This window comes from Anopheles arabiensis, chromosome 3 (genome assembly GCF_016920715.1).
Source record: "Anopheles arabiensis isolate DONGOLA chromosome 3, AaraD3, whole genome shotgun sequence".
Classification (NCBI taxonomy): domain Eukaryota; kingdom Metazoa; phylum Arthropoda; class Insecta; order Diptera; family Culicidae; genus Anopheles; species Anopheles arabiensis.
Genome location: NC_053518.1, coordinates 76,030,529 through 76,051,613, shown reverse-complemented (window position 1 = coordinate 76,051,613; position 21,085 = coordinate 76,030,529). Strand labels below are relative to the sequence as shown.

The 21,085-nt window shown below is 45.3% G+C and overlaps 1 protein-coding gene across 1 annotated transcript in view; it reads right to left on the bottom strand.

Annotated features, from left to right (window-relative positions):
- Window positions 1-1,994: 1,994 nt before the first annotated feature.
- Window positions 1,995-21,085, bottom strand: part of LOC120902183 (insulin-like growth factor-binding protein complex acid labile subunit) — a 35,029-nt gene continuing 15,938 nt past the window's right edge. The window contains exon 2 of the mRNA XM_040310730.1: window positions 1,995-10,927. Coding sequence (XP_040166664.1) covers window positions 9,253-10,887 — 1,635 coding nt within the window. The 5' untranslated portion in view covers window positions 10,888-10,927 and the 3' untranslated portion in view covers window positions 1,995-9,252. The remainder of the gene's footprint in view (window positions 10,928-21,085) is intronic.

Below are 21,085 nucleotides of genomic sequence, written 5' to 3'. Positions count from 1 at the left end.
CATCTCGTATAACTCGTCGTTGTATCGGCTCCTCCATTGTCCTTCCACAAATACGGGACCAAAAATCCTTACCTTCCTCTCGCACGCGGCTAAAAGAGTTTTGGCAGATTTGAACAGAGTGCATGTCTCAGAGATGTATGTAAGTACTATATAGGTACAATATTGTCCCAGCTTCATACATCACGAAAATTTTTTTGAGGTAAACTGGTGACAGGACCTCAGGCTATAAAAGGCTATCGCACAAACAATTAGGTAGGAGATGTGTGAAATATTTCCAATGAAGTATCAAAGACATCCCATGTTGGAAGTATTGGATGTAATATAATATTTATTACAAAAAAAAAGTAACTTCAAAAATGATTTATAAATTTAATAAATGACAGTTGTCTGTTAAAAAAAAAGGAAATGCAAAAAATATATTATTCGTCTTTCGTTGAAATATACGTCCACACAAACAAACTTCAAACATCACATTATTAAGCTATCGCAAAGACAAAAGTCACCTGCCAACGGTCCAGCAATAAATTGAATCCAGTATCCTTTAAAATCCTCCCGCTACGTGTTCTCGCACCCTTTCAATACGGCTAAACGCTTAATCCCTTCGCTGATCGAGTTAATGAAAATCGGTTTAATTATACCACCGGCAAACAGTTCCTTTTGCAAAGCTTTTTTGCGATCACTTCCAATCTTGCAATCCGCACACCTTTTAGCGCATTATCCTCTCATCCTGTAGCTGGCGTAGTATCGATGGCGCGTAATCCTACACCGTCGAACCGTCTCGTCGACAGCCTCACAACGCGGTGGCCAATTTGCATGCTGCCGTTCCTCATTGCATTAATCCGCGCAATGGTACGCAAAAAGCCTGAATCCTGCCACGAACGGTGCGTTGCTTTTTTCGTGTTTTTTTTTTTTTTACTTTAGTTTGTGTTCGTTTCAATCGCCCAATTGACACCGGTATCGATATAGGGATTAGAAGTGTCGTTCCTGCGAAAAGTCAGCCTAGCCCTCCTGCTTTTGTTTTGTCTAAACACGAAGGCTCACTTTTAACGCCCTGTTTGCCACGATTCCCGGGCGCACAAAATTTGATCGCGCACGATAAAAAAGCAGCGGCAGCATCACCGCTGAAGTGATGCGTGTACCCAAAATTAATCAATGTCAGAGAGGAGATTTCCCCGTACAGTGGATTGTATCAAACAACGAACAGGCTGATGGCTGATGAGCTATCGTTTGTTTTTCTTCTCATGAAGGTTCAAGAAAGCTAAAGCCAGAGCGCGTAGCTTGCCTTCTTCGGGGCGGGTGTAAGTTTCATTTTTCCCGTTGACGCACTCACTGCTCTTGACATTCTTTCGTTTTCCCGCGGGGGGGACGAACGTTTCCCAGAAGCGCACGATTCACTGTTCGAAGAAAACTTAGAACCTTAGAAGGCTGTGCGCCTCCAGCTCGGTGAAAAGTTTCCCTAACGACCAGCCAATGTAAGTCACGCCATTTCCGCCAACCATCTTTGGTTCGTCCTCCTCCTCGCGAACCTTTCGAGGCTCGTCCGGGATTGTTTTCCAAAATAATAAGATCTTTATGTACGACGGAGGAAAAAGGTTCCGATGAGCCTTTTCTTGCGAAAAACGCTGCTACTATCCGTGTTAAGTGCTGGTTAAAGCAAATCAGCACACAGCACACCAAAATGGGCGACGCAAGCACCCAATCTAATGCTTCACTAAAATTTAAAAGCGTAATGAAACTTTTCACCCCAAAACTCAATCAGCACGGGGCAGTATTTTCAATTATTAGGCAATGAGCCGGCAAACTGCTCCGCTCTGTGTTTTTTTGTATTATTTCTTCCCCATTTTCCGAAAGTAATAAACCTCATTAAGGGATAAATTGAGCTTGTTTTAAAGATGTCCTGCCCGCGTCCTGCTGGACTATTCGTTTCGGATACGGTTTGAGATGGGAGGTATACGAAAAAAAGCAAGCGAAAACAGCAAAGAAATAATCATAACTTTCAATTTCAAACATGATATTATCAATTTTATTGCTAGCACTTACACCTCCTATCGCTACGATTATTACAATTTTGTTAGTCACTTTTTTATACGCCTTATAAACTGCAACTGCGTACAAGATTGTATTCCAGGTTCGGATCGGTTCCGTTTACTTTCGTTTGCACACTCACACACACACACGCACACGCACACTTATACCACTTATCAATTGTGTTGTCTGATATATTGATATTTTTGCTGATGTTTTTGTTTTGTTTCGTTTCGATTCTTACGTTTATTTGGCTATTTGGCGACACGTCACCTTTCGTACTGGCATTATGTTAGTATTTATTTTACTCCCCTTTGTTACCACTTTGGTTAACATATTCATGGTGATTTACTTTCTTTTATGCTATTTTATCGTAAACTAAAAATGCTTTCTTAAACTTTCACTACACTGTTTGACTCTACCCTACCACAAGGTTTGACTTTTCTATTTTTTTTCCAATCAACGCTTTCGGGAAGCTTTATTTGTTAGTTTAATGTATCTTTTTCGTTCTCTTTTTTTTTACAAAACGTTTTTCTTGCCTCTTTACTCTTTCTCCGTTCAGTACTATTTGCTTCAGTTCACTGTACATCCTTTCCAGTTCAGCCCACAGTTTCAAGTCTTTTTTGTATTTGTATTGATGAGTTTAATGTTTGCTTTGTTAAGGTGTTTACTTTTCTTGCTATGTTTATATCTTTATTTAATTACACTTCTCGCTTCGCGTTCACGTTCCCAAACAGTTGGCTCCTTTATTTCAGTTAAAAGTAGATTAAAACACAAGCGCAACACAACTGTTTCCGCCCATTCGAGCCGACGCTTCTACCTCGTTGGAACTTTGGAAAACTTGAATCAACGAAACAGTTTTCACCAGCTAAGAAACACCTTTCCGGACTAAAAGATAACCTTTCATGGCATCCCTGCTACCGTTAGCCGGAGAGAGTGCAGAACCAAAGACGCGGGAGCTTATGAATATTCATCACTTTTACTTTCTTTTCAAGGATGGATCATCCCTTCAACTCTGCTCTACCCCTCCTTCCCTTCTGGCGGCCTAATGGCAGCCAAATGATAAAGCCCGGCTAGCCACTTTCGCCCGCTGAATGCATCCTCCCTCTCCAACCCTCCGTTTTTAGCAGCCGTCCCATGTGCCCGTGCCCCATTGATGGGCGACTAATTCGATGCGGTCGGGAGTACGGATAAGATAAATAAAATAATAACTTGAGCTCCGAGTTTATCCACATTTACATAATTTATCCTAATTACTACACTCTCTTAACTGTTTGCTCTGCTTTCTCTCTCTCTCTCTCTCTCTCTGTCTACCTTGTCTGTTTCGTGAAGGAAAATACCTTCGCGTGGCACTCGAACATTCCCCCAAACCATCGTGCGTCTCCGTACGCAAATATGTACCGGGCGACAGCGGGGGTTTTCTCCTGCACACTCAGACGCCGCGCGGATGATTTTATCAAAATATTCACTTCCGCTAATTTGTGCGCCGGCTCTCATCATTCCATGCCGACCGATTAGCTGATTAGGATGTGGGCTGTAAAGTAATGTGGTAGCAGTTGTTTTTTGTGTTTGCCATTTTCTTCAGAACCTTTCTCGAAGCTTTTCCATGGAAATAATTCCACCCTTCCAGGTGGTAAGCGAAGAGGCCGTGCCCTGCGTTTCGCTCACAGCTCATATGCCATTGCGTAGAAATGGATAGCGATGGAGCAATAAGCTGTCTACGAGAATTTTCAAAACAAAAGAGGGATCGTGTAACAACAAAAATTCCGCCGAGTAAAACTTTTTATCCGTCCCCAACCACCCCACCGGAAGGAAAAAGGGATCGGTTTCTCCAGAGTTTTCCTATTGCTGAAAACTTTTTACCGGTGTAAACCGAGCCCCTGCTACCCTACTGATTGGTTGATTTTGCGTTCTATCCCGTCACAAATATGTTCGCTCTTTCTCAAGCAATTTGACAAGCCAAACCGGGGTGGCTGCTACACAACCAGCACACACAAACTCCACCCAGCTGCACTCAATTACCTGTTAATCTAATCAAACATTTTGACTACAGCTACTCTCGTTGGAGTATCTCGCTTCCTCTCTCCCTCTCTCTCTCTCGGTCACTAGGATCTCCGAAAGCAGGTCGAGCATGATTACGACAACAGCAGGTGACAGCAGCAAGACCCGTGCCGGGACGTGTTGAGCTTGCGGTAAAAATTACGGAAAACTCGTCCGTTTCACTTACAGCCTCGAGTGAGTTCGCGAGCACATGCCCAACCAGCGTGTGTGGTAAGTGATAGGAAACATTTCAACAATTTCTCTACACCTCTACCCACCCAGCCACATGGTTGGAACAAGGAAAAAGTGCCAGTGAAAGTATTCGATGAGTTTATTACATTACATCCCCAGCCGCACACACACACACACTCGTGAGTGTGGATCGATGCTGGGAGGCATTTTTTCCAATTTACATATCACACACTCCTCTCCGCCGGTTAGTGTTGGAAGCGAAATTTGTTTAACAGCTCATTTGAAAGCACAATTTCGCTTGACTAAATTATCGCCTCATGATCCTTGCGCATTAGACGGCGGATGGACAGAACATTTGCTCTTGTGTGATGTCAGACATGGACGCTTTGCTTTGTGTTGCTCTGTTGTATCATTTGCATCAAATATTCAATGTCAGTAAGTTTAATCGTAATTGAGCTCAATTTGATACTCACGACTGTATCATAAGCGTTCATGGACAATAATCTGAACTAACTTTCTGTGAAGAAGCCTTTTGATGAGGTTCAAAAGTCGACTCTTGAGTTATTCAATAGATTTCTATTCGTTTGAATTTGAATCCACGCGAATGCTTAAATCTTTTGTAACCTAAGACAGAACACAGTTGTGATGGCTTAAGGTAGTTGTCTCGCTACGTCGTTGAGAGTTAAACATACATTCTTGGCACAAAACAGAGCAGAACTTGGCACTTGTAGATAATGTTGCTAAAAGCCTTTTTAATTTGGCTTGTGTCATTATGTCGAACCGGAGTAGGAAGTAGACATTGGAGATTGATATCTAAGGATTCAAAAGCGACTCTTTTCCGATGTTCACAAGTAAAAAATAAATTTGAAAGTATTTGTAAAGAGCTCAAACTTTTGTAACAGATACTTCATATAGCCTCTGTAAGTCCTAAGCATGCAGGAAATGATAGAGATGTCTGATCATTCTTTGTATTTTATGTCATGCTTATGTCTCACTGTTCTGCCGAGATGACTTCAAATTCAGTAAAAAGTTTGTTTATAAAAACACATTAGCATCTGCTGTATTTTGCCCAACATTAGAACAGAGTTCTTCAAACTCTACGTAAAGAACTCAAACTGTTTACTCAAATGAATCCAAGATTGAGTACAATCAATACTTAGCTTAGTTTCTCTAATAGCTCAGTTCTATGCATCGGAACAACTATTACCAACCTCATGCAAATCTTACCCTTTGGCCGGTAATTTCCATCCATTTGCAAACGAGACACTTTTCATCGTTGGCGGAGTTCATTCCAGCGAACAATGCCCAACAATCGCCGGCGTACAAGTGGCATCCTGCCAGTCGCCAAGTTTCAGCACGCCCATTATTAACGTTTCAAACGGCTGAAACCAGAACCAGAATAACGACACACACAAAAAAAACCCACAACAAATGACTCCCTTTTTCTACTTCCCAGACCCGCTTGCGATGGCGGCATCATTTCACCCAGCACGATCAAAGTTAAACTCTTTCACTAGGAGCGTTCCAACGCCCAGGTAGACACCGGCTCGGCGTGGGCTTTCACAGTACATCGAAAAGCTTTAGTATCCACAATCCCTTCACAAGGCAGCGTGAAACAAAACAAAAACGCGTGAAGCTCTTCACCAGCAAAACGGTTCAACAAAAGGGGGGAAAAGCGATCTAACAACTTCCAACCAAAGCCGCTGAGTGTGTGTGTGTGTGTTCAATGTGCTGTTAATGTTTATCTTCTCGCCAACAGCTTCCTGCCCGCCAGAGACCAGTAATAATCACGGTGTGCCAGTTTTCCCCAGAAAGCCGCCGTCTCGTCTCGTCTCGGCGAATTTTCCTGCGTGCGTTGAACCAGAAAGGGCCACCAGGCCGCGTACCATTCATAACCACTACAAGAGATGCCAGTGAAATGTATCTCCGTGTGTATGTGCTTGTGTGTAGAATTTCTCACTCTTGCAGGCTCCTCCGAAAAAGCGCTCTGGTGTTATGGGAATTCAAAGTACACGATACATCACGCGAAAACATTCGCGCACGTGTCGGGCCCGTACGTACATACATTCCCTCGATCCACGAGTGCACACCTTTGTGCACAGGTGGCCACCAAACCATCGCAGGCAAAGAGGTAATCGACCAGACCAATCCCGCCACCTTAGCTAAGGATACAGACTTTCGCGCCGCACACACACACACACTCTCTGGGGCAGTCTGCCAACGGTAATTACAGATTCATGTAACGTGAGCTATGCGGGGAGAACGCAAATGGAACATCCACAACACAGAGCGCCCGGCCAGACCAATCCACTCGAGACTCCACCACGTACACGTGGTGCTGCTCCATTTGTTTTATTATCCTTTTTGCTACCCCACCGACTTTGCCACCACGATTACAGTCCAGCCCACCAAGACCATATCAGCAAAAAAAAACAATGAATGTGGAAATCCATAATTTGTACAGCCATTTTCCAAAAAAGGACCGCGTCATACCTTTTCCCCTCGAAAACACACGCCACAACAACAAAAAATCCCCCAAAAGTCTCGGTCCAGTTTACCAGGCTTTGGACAAACATTCGTACATTCCGACATAGCAGCAGACGCGGTATGCGAGCGTTTGGGTAGAGAATTGAAAGTAAAAGTCCCGGGCCCTGCCCCTATCCCGGAAAAGCTCCCCACAAAACCTCCTGCCAGGTTATGAATTTGGAGAATGCAAAATGTGCCCGACGGTAGCTCGATGCTCGATGTGGTCTGCACGCTGTGGTACGTTGCCAAATTTCTGCTCATTATTTGTGTTGTGTATGTGTGTGTGTGTGTGTGGGGCCAAAGTTGGTCCACCACCAGAGAACACACGCTCTGCCCAAACAATGTGAAAATTGCTTAAAGCAAACACAGACGTACAGAGGCGAAACAGTTGGAGAGTTTTACACAGGCAGGATGAAGGTTGCTCTTTAATTTTCCACAAACCATCCACAGACGGCGTGTACACTGATAAGAACACTCGAGCCAGGGCCGCCTGCCGCCCCAGTATGCAAGGTGAGCAAGCGAGAGTCGCTCGCAAATCGTTTGTTTTAATTTTTAGCCCACCATCATCATCTTCCCCATCATCACCTCCGACAATGGCTTTCCGTTGGAGCCGTAGCAGAAATTCAACCAACAACAAAAAAACAAACGGTTAGCCGTCCAACCCTCCAATCTACTCACGCTCTAGCTGAAGTGCTCCGAAAAACACAGGAGCGTCTGTTATGGACGGACCAGAGGACCGCACTAGCCACCCGTTCTTCGTTCTCCGGCACGTGAAACGGCATCGGATAATCATGGCAAATGTGGAACTTTTTCCGCATTCCTAACTCAGCCACCGTGCAGTTACATCGGCCCCTCACGGACCGACGCTTCTGGCTTTTGGTGTTGAAATTGTGGAAATGGAAATGCAAAAAAAAAACGCCAGGATTGTGGTTAGTCTGGCACTGTAGCTGTGGAGGATATGGATGAAGAGAGCCCCCAGTTCGGGAAAGGGTACCTCTACTTTCAATTTTCTTTCACCATTTCATGGTAGTACTACTACTACACCTTTCCTTCACGGATTAGTGCACAAAAACGGGATTAAATTCCAACCACTTTATCTACGTGTATCCGGCGTACGCAGCGCGCAAGGAAATACAACAATGGCAAGGACCTGTTTGCACTAACCTTTTTTGGCCCTTTTTTTTTGTTGGTTCCTTGGGTTGGTTCACTTCGCTGCTGCTTTGCTCGTTACACTTCAACACATTATAATTACAATTACCCTACACGGCAAACGGGATGACCGCACGTACCGTGTGTCCCTGGGCCCGTATGTGCTGGTGAGTGCGCAATGTTCCAGGTGGAAATGATACGGCGCCAAAAAGTTGGAACTATTTTCGAGGATTCTACTTCTTCTCTTCTTGCCAAGCGAAACAAAAAAGCAATTAACTTTGATCAAATTGAAATTCGGAGCTTAGAGGGAAGGCTAGGCGAGTTCAAAGTTTAGTCCGGGTTTGTTTTCACATCTTTTTGCGTTGTATCTTGTGTATGTGGAATTATGCTTTATTTATTTGACGCTAAGAGTATTAAGTGCTTCAAGAGCGCACAGGATAGAGATGTAATGAGATGTAGTGCAGATGCAGTGATAATGTGTTGTGGCGTTATATCTTTTGTAATTTGTTATCTGACATTCAGTTCTAAGTTTTGTAGAGCTAAACTGTATGCCCTATTGTCCTTCCTACCGTAAAGGAGACTTGTTTTGAACCGTTTCATTATTGCTGTGCTGGTTTTCATTTTTTATATTATGGGAAGTTAATTTTCGTTGGCGTACATTACAGATAGTGATGCTTAGTAGTAGAGGAAATACTATCGATTATTCTCTACCCTCCTCCATCAGCAAGCCAGTTCGTCTAGTTAGTCTCAAAGTACTGATGGCCCTCGCTTTTATCCTCCAGTCAAGGCAACAAGACCTTTTGATGTTCGAAGTTGTTCAAAGTTCGAAAGATGTTAAACTATACTAATACACTTAATTTTACAGATTACTCGATGGAAAAACAACTCTCGACTAAAACGGATCTCTCGATCATAGACAATATTGTACATCACGTATCGACAAGAGTAAGAGTGTTTTGTTATCAAAAAAGAGTAGCTCAAGCATTATATCATACAGCAAACCTTATTGTAAATATACATGATTATTTGAAGAAAAGGGGCAAAAACATCACAATCAACTTAGAGGCTAAATCAGATCCGCCTGCGCACCGAACGTCTCATGCTGGAATGTTTTGCGAAAGGTGCGCAATTCTTTTGGAATGTAATTGTATGGTAATATAATGTGGACTGCTTGCTTAACACATCAAACAAAAGACTTGTAACTCTCCAAACTTAAATAAATTAAACCTGCACGTAGAACCTTATCTTAAAGTAGTCAGTTAGATTCCGAAAGCGAGAACCAACTTACACGCTAGCGTCGCATTCCTCCAACCTTCAATACTATAACTCCGTAATCGGTAGTGGCTTGTTGTAGTAGACGCTTGGGTTCTGCTGCAGGTACAGCGGGTAGCCCCCGTTCAGCATCGGCTGCCCTGCACCGCCATGGTACAGATTGCCCGTCCGTATAACGTAGTCGTCGTCGGTGAGCGGTTTATCGTAGTCCACCACCGTCGATAGCTCCGTACGCCCGATCGGTGGAAGCACCGGCAGTCCTGGCGGACCGGCCGGCGTTACACTAGCTGCCGCCTTGCTTTTGCACCCATTCTTCAGGTACTCCCGCAACAGGCCCCGAAAGCGATAGAATGCCAGCGCAATCGCAGTAACGATCGCCACCAACGGGACCACCACGGAGATCAGGTTTTTGTTCTTCTCCAGCGCGTACTCACACTCCCACTGGTCGGGCAGATGGTGCGGACACCCGGTAGCATTGTAGCTGACCCGCGCTGCCGACTGTAACCGCTGCAGCAACTTCGAGTAGTAACAGTCGCAGTTGATCGGATTGTCCGAGATGTCGACCGTGCGCAAACTGTTCCACGAAAGCATCCCTTCGTCGAGCCGCTCCAGCCCATTGTTGCGCAGGCTGAGATGCTTCAGGTAGAGCAGTCCGGCAAAGGTGGCCTCCTCCAGCACGGTGAGCGCTTTGTTCGATTCAATCACAATCGATTCAAGGTTTGTGTTTGTCTGGAAAGCGGCACGCTCGATCCGGCGCAAGTACAGTGAGCCCTTCAGCTCGAAGCGCTTCAGATTCGGAAGACCACGGAATGCATGGGCCGGCACCGTCTCAAAGTGGTTCTGTCCAATGGCCAACTCCTCTAGACGATGCAACACAGCAAGTGTGGACGAAGGAACGCGCACGAACCGATTATCGGCAAGGTTGAGTGTCTTCAGGTTCTCTATCCCAGCAAATGTGCCTTCCGATACGTTCGGCAGTAGACTGCTTCGCAGGTCCAGCAGTGTCAGCTCCGAGAGCACTTGAAACGCACCATCCTCGATGGTCACCAGCGAGTTGGTGCCAATGTACAGCTCTGCCAGCTTGTCGATCGGTTTGAAGGTCTCCGCCGAAGGGATCACACTCAGCAGATTGTCATCCAGCAACAGAATCTTCAGATCACCGATTCCCACAAACGAACTCACCGACAAACCGACACTTGCGATCCTGTTCTGACCGAGGTTCAACTCCTCCAGCTTGGCAAGCGGTGTGAAGGTTAGGGCGTCGATCTGATCGATCAGATTACCGCGCAGGTTTAGGACCAGCAGCTCACCCAGCCCAACAAACGTGCGGTTCGAGATAGTGCTGATCTTGTTGTGATTCAGATGCAACTGCTGTAGCTTCCGCTGGTGGCCGAACGTACGGTCGGGAATGTTGAACAGATAGTTGAAGCTGAGATCGAGCAGCGTCAGCTCGGAGTAGAACTGTATCGACGAGTCAATTATTCGTATCTTGTTGTTCTTGATCACCAACCGCTGGATGGAAGGGTTCAGCGCGATGGGCAGCACATCCAGATGACCTTCCTCACAGTTGACGTCCAGCTTTTCATCATCGCAATGGCAGCGATGAGGACAGTGCAGCAAGCTTGAAGACAGATCCGGAACAATCAGTCCAAGTATGAAGATCCAAGACAAGATGAGAGTCATTTTGAAGATTAAAGAAGATCCAGAGCTATAGATTGGTATTCTGTAAACATAAGACGGAGAAATATTTTTCATTAATGATATTTGTAGTTACAAAACTTCAATCTAGCAATAATAGTTCCTTCACAAAATTCATGGAAAATACACGCAATGATACAAAAAATTCTATTGAAGTCTCAGTTTCGGACTTCAGTCAAACACGTACTCCCATCACAAATAACTTCTCCAAGAGCACCTTCCAATATCTCACTCCGTATTACATACACACGTTGGAATTATTTATTCAGCGCACACCAAAGTAAAAACTGCAACTGCGAAGCGATACCCTAACACTGCTAACACAATTTATGCCAAGACCTTTCGAGTGCTGTGGAAATCAAATTACACCTATGCTGCTGAAGTGACAACCGGCACGGTAGCGAACCAACACGTACCGCCCAGAACGACTCGAGGGTTCGATAACGTGTGACTGAAGTCGTTATCGTTAACGCGATATGCTACCGCGTTCAGGAGGTCTTGGTGAGAGGTTGCAAGTTTACCCGGTGACCGGTGGTGTGAAACAGCTAAGATGAAATCGAATTTTCCATCCACGGTTGCCTGGTTGCCTGCTCTCAGCCGATTGGGAGTTTCGGATTTTTTATTTTTTTGCTTTTTAACAAATCCATCCAATCCGCCCTTTTCTACCGAAACTTCACCTTTCCGCTCTCCAGCAACGACAACAAAAAAGGTGGGATTAATGCGCGAGGATTCATTTCTGATTCAACGCTCGGATCTAAATTTTGCCCCTGACTTCCAGCAACGATTAACTTCTTTTTCCATTTAAAAGCATTTCACTTCCCCTGCCCGGTTCCTCTCCGGTCCTTACTTCGAGCCGTACCTTCACTTCGGCGAGCATTTCGATGATTCAAGTGCTTAAAACTTCTGAGCAACTTCTCGCTCCCGAGCATTTTTTCGAGTGATTTTTCCACGAAAAATCCTTCACGAATTCGCATTCCAGCGTACAATCGGCATTTGACTTGGGCCGATCTTCAATCTACCATCGCCTCCGTACAGCAAACGCCCCGCAAAAGGACTCCCACGGCCTCCTCGCCATTCCCAAAACCCCTCCGCTAGCATCGTAAAACAACTTTTCCAATAATTCCGTTATTTACTTCTTCTGACAGCTTAAAGTGGAGGATGATAAAGTTTAAGCAATTTCAATGGCAGGCGACAATCGGCAGCCAAGCGCCACTGTCACCATCACCAACCAAACCCTCGCCATTTTGCAGCGGAGATCTTCAGCGTTCCGTGTTTTCCCCGAAAGTGGAATGGAATGAGTTTCATCCGGAACATGCATACGCTCGCAGTTGACTTTCCCCTAAAATGGATGGCATTTATTTGCTAAACTCACACCGACACAGACACACATACGCACGTGTGGAGAAAATATGGTTTGGAACGCTTCCGGTTTCAGGAAAAAGGCACACATACACGCTCATCACACACTTCTTCAAGGTTCCAAAGTCGACAAAGCACCGACTTCAGGTTCCGGCAAGTAAAGCTGAAAATGAATTGATAGCACACGAATGGAAACTTTGCAATTTCTCGCAGGCACGTCTTGGACCTCCACCACGCACGCAGCTGCCTTCTTGCCGGTCCCCGAGACTCGTATACTCGGAGCTTACTTTAATAAACGATTCAATGGGCTAAATTGAATTTGATAACGTTCTGTTCTACCGGAAACTCACTGCCTCCAAGGCCTCGAGTCCTCCAGTAGCTTCAGCTTTGCACACCAAGTCCCGGGTGGGTTATTCACAACACATGTAGACATCATCTCCTGTGCCTTCCCGCAAAGTGTTCTTGCCAGAGAGTTCTTTGCATTAAATTGTCGTCTTATATCCGTCCCCGACACTGCTGGGCCGCATTGCCGGGAGGGACCGTACTGCTGCACGGGCTAGTGATATGGGCCAACCTACCTGTGTGAAAATCCGACACCTCATCCTACCCTCCACATACGCTCCATACCATATGCACTCGGAACGGAACGGAGCCTTGCCGAGCAGTGTAAGTACACTTCCGAACAACATTTATTGCTTTCCACCGGCTGAGCGTTCGAGCGGCACCGGGAGATGGCCCACGGGTGCCTGAGCCTCCCTGTGCTCTCCATTCTCGCAAACAATTCCCCAACAATCCCCGGAGTGTAATCAATTTTTTCCCGCCCTCGCTTCTCTCCAGCACACTCACTTTCGCTTATCCGAAGCATCCTCTCAGGGCAGACCCGGCTGCTGGAGCAACTTTCGGTTCACATTTCAAAGCAAATTCGGGCAGAAATGTGCGAGAAATAATGTACACCGGCCCACCTGCCTGCCTGCCTGCCCAGGACTGCGCAACCGTGCTGAGAGGTTTGAACATTGCTAATTCTGGACAAATAATGCCGCTAGCGGTGTATCCAAGGCGGCAGACTGCCGCACACAGAACTACACGTTTACGTAAGCGGGCGAAGAAATCGTTCATATGTACCGATGTTTCGCATACAACATCACAAGCGCCCCTGGTGGTTGCTAACCGAGTAGTGAAACGAGAAAAAAACACGAACCAAACGTCTGGAATTTTGGTGAAAAATCTTATCTCCACCTTCTCTCTCCATCCGTCACGTGGCGCCTTTTCGCATCATGTTGCCTCTTCGCACCCCGAGCGGGGGACATCCGGCAGTGAAATTTCCACAACTTTGGAGGAACACCAAACAACGAGAAAACTCCAATGGGAATGAAATGAGCAGCCTCTGCTAAACAATTTCCCCGCCTACGCTACGCAACAACCCCTACCGTCAACTTGCCGTCAAACGCCCGCATCGTTGCTCTTTGTGCGTGTTATGGCGGTGGTTGATGGCTAATCTACGCCCGCGATCGCAATCTTCGCATCAAAGCAACAGCAGCAGCAGTAGAATGGCTGCGGGGCGAAATTATTCTGTTTTGCAACTCACACCCACACTTGCGCTTGTTTGATTTGCCAACGCACAGTCAACAAATCCCGCTTGCGTGCCGGATGGATGCCGACACGCACCCGATCGATACGCAATGGGAGCAATAGATTTGATGGGCTCGCTGTGTTCAGGGGAGAACGTGTGTGGTGCCATGTGTGTTTGTCTGTGTTTAGAACAAGGAACTTCTCAGTACTGCATCTTAATTTTCCGTGACAATTGAAGCCACTGACTGTTTGGCTCTGATTGATTTGTCAATCTGGACCGATAAACATCCAGGAAAAAAAATTCTATCCAGCTGTAATAACAGTACGGACACTTCTTTAATATTGTAATACGTCAGAAGTTAGCAAAGAATTTCATACTTATCAGCAGGAACCTAAGATGAAACTCATTTCTAACCATTTTTTCTAATAAATTTTTGTCATGATAAATTCTTGAATATAACATAAAACAACTGGTTCTCCAGAAACTCCTACTATTCTGAAGAGAATTGGGACGAATAGTCCTTTTTAAAGTACAAAACAATCTATACATCAGCAATTTAACTATTTTAATAGGAACAGACCAGAGAACACTTCTAGTAAAGATATTTCACGTTCAGATAATTGAAAAGGACTTGGAAGTAAAATCCAAGTAGAATAACTCACTTAAAGGAGCACGGTTATCCCTGGGGCACTCTAGAGCAGTTATCCATCATGAGCGTGGAGTTCAAGGAGGTCCCACACTGAGTACTCAATCAAACGAAGTTTTCTCAATAATCCTTGATGCTCAATTTTTGATATGGATTTCACTAAATGAGATGATCAAACTGAGTGCAACAATTGAGATAGCTCTCTGCCTCACATAACTCTTCTGAAGATCTCTAGATTCTATGCTTTATTGTAGTTTATATCTTCATAAAATACTCCATGAGCTAGTAACTGTATTCCTACAAACAATGAAGAGTCTTAGCAAAATCACTTTATTTATTACGCAAATCAAAACCCTTTCATTACATCACATTATTTGTTTATGTATCCCTACAGAGTTGAAAATACATTTGCTAACTAATTCCGCCAATTACAGCGCCCTATACTACAGATATCATACACAGCGCGCTCTTGCCGCGTGTGTCTAGTTTCTCATCCTTCGAAATCGATTTCCCTGTCGTATTCAATCGCCCGGTAAGCATGTCCCCAACGAAGTTAATCATAGCATGAAGACGCTATGATCAACTTTGCCGACGCTAAACTTTACCTTCCCCGGTCCATCCCGTACCAGAAACCACACACATGAACCACAGCTTACAACACATCTTCACACTTCACCCGTCAGTGGCCCGGCAACAAAACTCACAGTGACACGGCAGACCAGTAGCATTCTTATCCTCCCATCCGCTAACCTACCGCTAAGTCGCTCAACCGGGTGGATTAACTGGCGGGCTCGTGTGTATGTGTGTGTTTGTGTGTCCCCGGCACTTAGATGTGTTGACGCGTGAACGACCCCCGAAACTTCACAAATAATTAGTACCCAAGCAGAGGGTTTATGGGTGGATGGGAATGATTGGAGCTGACGTGCCGTTAGCGAGAACTTGGAGGCGAATCCTACGACGACCTTCCCAGACACCCAAAGCCCCGCCCGCGGTCGTTTCTGATGGATGAGTAATAAAAACAATAATGTCACTGCGATTTAATGCACCAATTTGCTGCAGCAGTAGCACCGGCTTCACGTCTTAAGACGAGTTGCTCGCAAGAAGTTCCAAAAGACCCTGCAGAAAGACGCTAAACATCGACCCAGTTATTATTTGTTGTAGCAAAGCTGGCCTGAAGCTGCACCCCGTTGCAATGCCCGTCCCCAATTAGCTGACCTACAATGCATCGAGGGACGCGCAAAAAATAGGTGCATCATCCCTATGGCTCTACGTTCCGCCAGAGCGTGAAGCACAGAAGAAACAGACAGGAGCGCGAGTGCAGTGTCGCCGCAGTGCCATAAAATCCCAAAGTTTACCCAAAAGATGGAATCATGGAACGTGTGAACAATCAGACCGTAGATTTTATTGCATCTCTGGCACGAAGGAATGAGGCGGGAGACAGAATCAAAAAGGATGTGCTGCAGGACTGACACAGACACACACAGACACACTGCTCATACTGCATCACCGGAAGTGTGCAATGGGAAACGGGGTTTGGCAGCTCTTCACACCTTCACACACCACAAAGACCCGGAACGGAAACGAAAAACCTGCAAACTGTTTGTGACGATTGTTTGAGCACTGCGAACAAATAATAAAACCCTTTTTTTTGGGTGAAAAAGCCCTTCGGATCTCACACATAAACACATACATAGAGCAGCAAAAGCTAAATAGCACGATATGCAGCCAGCTTTTTGCTGGCCCATAATTAGGTTAGCAGGTCAGTTGAAATTTATTTTTATGACTTTATTTTCAACATCCTGAGGGAGGAAACGTTAACGCGTTGCTTCGTTTTTTTCTAACCAAAAAAACAACAAAATGCTTGGTTTACACCACCTTCTTCACGCTTTGATTCACTATCTGGTGCAAGATAACGCGCAGTAAAATGTGTTAAAACGAGTGAAAGCACACGAAAACGGGTCCTATCTGCGGATGTATATGACCAAACTGACACACACCACCAACACTCTACACGGATGTGCACAAGCTGCCATGGTGGAAAACAATTCGCCGCAGCAAAAATTGTTTCCTGTAAATTTTTTAACAAACTACCGCACTGCACACACACACACACTTGTCAGTGGTATGCATCGGTGGTAGTTCCCCAGTCTGGAACGGCCTCCATTCTCTCCCTCCGACAGGACACATTAGAAAGTGCAGCTCGTTTTCGGTCCAACCATTCCATCGCCCGCATTTCCCATGTCGTCCCTCGCGAACTTCCATCACACCGAAAGGGTCCCCAAAAAAAGAAAGAAAACACAGACGTCGACCATCAACAAAACGTAGCAAACCATTTCCGTGGACATAAATAATTCCCCGGCCATTTGTTGAGCTCCCTTTTCCCCCTTCACTCTTTGCCAGCTTGTGCCAAACCCTGTTGCCATTTTATGTGCATGTTCGTACTGTTTTTCCGCTCTACCCTCTGCTCTTTACCAATGTATTTTTGCTGCTGCATGCGATGTTGTGACTAAGATGTACCTCAATGCCCTCTGCTTGATGCTGCTGCTGCTGCCACCACTGTCACCCAGGCCTACACAACATGTTTTGTCTATTACAATTGTGTGCAATGCGTATTTTGGTTGCAGTTGGTTGCTGTGCATATGGTGTAGACGTGTGTGTGTGTATGATGAGTGTGTTTTTTTCTATTGCTGTTGTTGTTGTTTTGGTGCTGTTATCGTTTCGGACTTTAGCTATTCTTTATTGTCGCCCATTTATTCCGCGATGCTTGTCTGGACGGTTTAAATAATAGAAGCTCTCTTTTGTTGTTTAGATACCGACATTGAACGGGAAGAATTACAATGACGATGATTCGAGGCGGAGAGAATCAAACTAAAAACCACGAAACAGTATAGCACTATGTAAACACTTTCTTTGTGCAGGAGTAAGCTCGTTGTTTGGTATACTGGAAGGTAGAGGATCAATCCCCACCCAAGTCCAGAGTTCATTGACAGTAATATTAACGGGATGAATGAAAAGCAAATTATATTACTTAATTTACAGTTTTGCTCATAGATATGATGTAGTTGACCTTCAAGATACGACCCAATAGAGGTACGAAGATTTTGATTATGACATTTCACAATAGTCATTTAGCTGAAATTGACTCCAGAATTCCAGAATTGAAGATTCCATCATTACTCGAATTTTGATATTTATGCACAGTAAATGACTTTTCTTATAAAGCCTAAGCATCAAGGAAAACTGTTTTAGTTAAAATATACGATATCATAGATTTCATCGACTCATCTACTTCGCTTAAAAACTATGTATTGACAGATATTCGACATGCGACTTTATGGTCCCTACAGTCGTTTCTCAGGAGTCACCTGTACTTAACAATAAAATTATCTAGACTTTGTTACATTACATTATACGAGAAAAACAGGAGAGTTTTTTTTCAGAAACTCAACTTATTCAGAAGTCTCGAATACAATAGTCAATAGATATTGGTCCAAAAAACTTTGGACAACTTATAGGATCTAGAAGTAATCTATAATGTTGAACACACTCCAAATGGATTGTAACGCAAGTTTTCGAATGAGTTCTTAAATCCCCAAAAATGTTTGTAATATGTAACACAACTCTCTTAAGGCTCAAAGATATAATAAAACAGTCTATTCCACATTTCAGGACATTTTTCATGTCTTCTTCTTCTTCTTCTATTTGGCATAACGTCCTACGCGGACATGCCAGCCTATAGCCTATATAGGCATTCGAGATTTAATTCATTACCATGCAGCCGAATAGTCTATCCTTGCTACAGGGGGACGGTCCATCCTGGGATTGAACCCATGACGGGCATGTTATTGAGTCGTTCGAGTTGACGATTGTACCACGGGACCGCCCCACGGGATCGAGTCTAGTTATGAATTTAATGTAAAACCTGTGGAGTGAAAATACTCTTCACATACACGAGTGTACATTATGTATGAATTGTAGTTTTTAGTGGAATGATTAGATCCAGCATTTCAGTAATTTGCTTAATACTTCATATTTAAAGGAGAAAATTAAAAAGATTACTGAAAATGTCGATCCTAGTAGCAAATACCTCTTCCACAATGTTTTAAAGCCCTTATTTTAGCTCCAAAACCCCAACAAACTTTAAAGCTACCACTTTGCAGCATATCGTTGCACTTTAATTCCACGCAAAAAGCCACGCGATCAGCCTGTCCCTATCGTTCCATTGTGCAAATTTGATTTTCCACCATATTTCACCTATTGTATCACTTTTCCCTCCATGCAATTACCCTTAATAATATGTACAAACTTTTGGCTCACGCTCTCACCCATGCACACCACAGGTCCACTACACATTGCTTCACATTGCCCTCTACAAATCGGGCTACTGCTGCTACTACCAACCCGTCCGCCAACAGTACAGCTGCGGATGGTTTTGAACGATAGAAAACGCCAGCCCGCCATCGGTACCGGTACGGTTCAGCGTACTAAACGGAATACTAAACGGTAACAATCGAATGCAAAATTCCCCAACCCACGCCAACAACAACGAAAAAAAAAGAAGACAGACACGAAGGGAAAACATGCCGAAAGGACAGGGACACAAACACCAAAAACACACCCCCCGCTCACGGTCCCTGCGTGCGGGCAAACAGAACAAAACCTCCCGTGGTACAAGATTAAACCACGTTCAACCGCCGTAGCGAATCCGATTTGTCTTGCAACACACAACACGACGCATTTATGAATATTTATGTGCGCTTCTGGAGCATTTCTCCCTTTGCGCCGCGAATGCGCCATGCCATGCGGCGATGGCGCTTTCACTGTTGTTCGTTCGGCTTTTTTACGTTGTTGTCGCCGCCGATTTACCACCGCCTGTGCTATCCCTGCCCGAGTCCTGCGAGCACCCAACAACACGAGTCGTTAGCGTTTTGCGGCGTCCTTCAAAAGCGAGTACGAACGCGACGGCGACCGCCAACTCCCAAATCCATCGCCCCGAAAAGTACCCACGGATAATCGTTACCGACAACTTGCTAATGAATCTCCAACTATCGAAGAGGCACTTGCACCTCCGCCTCCGTGGAACGTTTCCCTGCGTTCTGGTAGACGTCGTCCAGCTCATCCAGGATCTGGTAGTTGGGTCGGATCGGATTTCTCCGCTATCGGAGCTGCCATGGAGCTGCAGATATCGAAGCGCGGGAGCAGTTGCTTGTCACGTCACTTCTGCAGCATAGTTTAAGCTCACAAACACGGGCTGATGCTCAGGTGCGTTCCGAAAGCGTGCGGACAAACAAAACGTTGAACGTGATCGCATGCAATTCTCTCTCACTCCCTGGGAGCTGAACCGACAGAAGGGATAGCTAACCAACAAACGAGCAAGTATGCAAACAAGCCATGCCATTTACCCGGGCATAACCGGGCAAGACGTCAGCATCATCTGCCTCCGATGCTCCGTTTGCAGCAGGGCAAGCGTTCAAGTACCGAGACAACGGGAACGGAATCCTTCACCAAACTTTTACGCCAGGTGAGCCAGAAACAGGGCGTTGGGTTTCGGTTTTTCGGAAAAATGTTTTAAATTAGTCACCTCCTACCCGCTGCTTCCGGATTCTACCCATTTCCAGGCAAATCGCAAACCACCTGTGCCGTGCTATGGTTCCCGATCGGTTTCTGTCGTGCAGGGTAAAATTTCAAATTCTACAAACAATCCCAAACCTATCGCCTGCTACATAGTAACAAAAAATCTCTCCCCTAACACTAAACGCCCTCTAGCCTGTCTAGGGCTGCGCCCCATCATAGGAGCTAACCGTGATTTGTACATCAGACCTATTCTGATCTGTAAAACACGGCACACTGGAACCAACCAACGTTGGTTGTACCCACGAGCCCCTTATTCTCGGGAAAGGCCCCCGAATGCGACGGGGCGAGCCAGAACAGCCTGCCGAACACGCGGTCTTTGGCATATATTTGCGTACGAAATTTGCTGTTAATAGCAGGTTCAATTTGTACTTCGTTCGTATCGGGCTACGGCGCTACCCTCCTCCTTTTGGCAACCCTGGCTCATTGACTGCTGTGAGGAGTGAGAAGCAGAGTGAAGGAAAGACTGTCATCGTGTACCAACCACTTCCACCTCCAGAGGGGTTTTTTGCAAACCGACCGGAACGGTGTACCGACCGTTTGTTGTCCTTTCCAAAAGGGAGACAAGTGCTGTGGGAGGATCCTGTGAAACGGTTCACCTCCATCTCATCTGTATCATCATGGGGCCCGGGTTACAGATACACATCAAACGGTGGAAGTGCTGCTGCTTGTTTCAACTTCCTCACCAGAGAAGAGAAAAGTTTAAAGAAACAACATTCATTAGTTGGTGGTTCACTTTAATAAAAGCCAACGCCATTTTCACTCGGTAAATCTGCCTGAAAAAGGTATGCGGCATGACGCACCGGATGGGACGTAGTTTGTCAATTACACCACACCACCGCAACAGCAGTTTAACGTGCGCAGGGCGGTTTGGAAATTGATGGGTGGGAATTTCAAACGTGAATCAGGATATGGAGATGTAACGAAATATTTGATACCTGTAGGCGGGTGTATACACAGTAGCGGTGTAGCAGTTC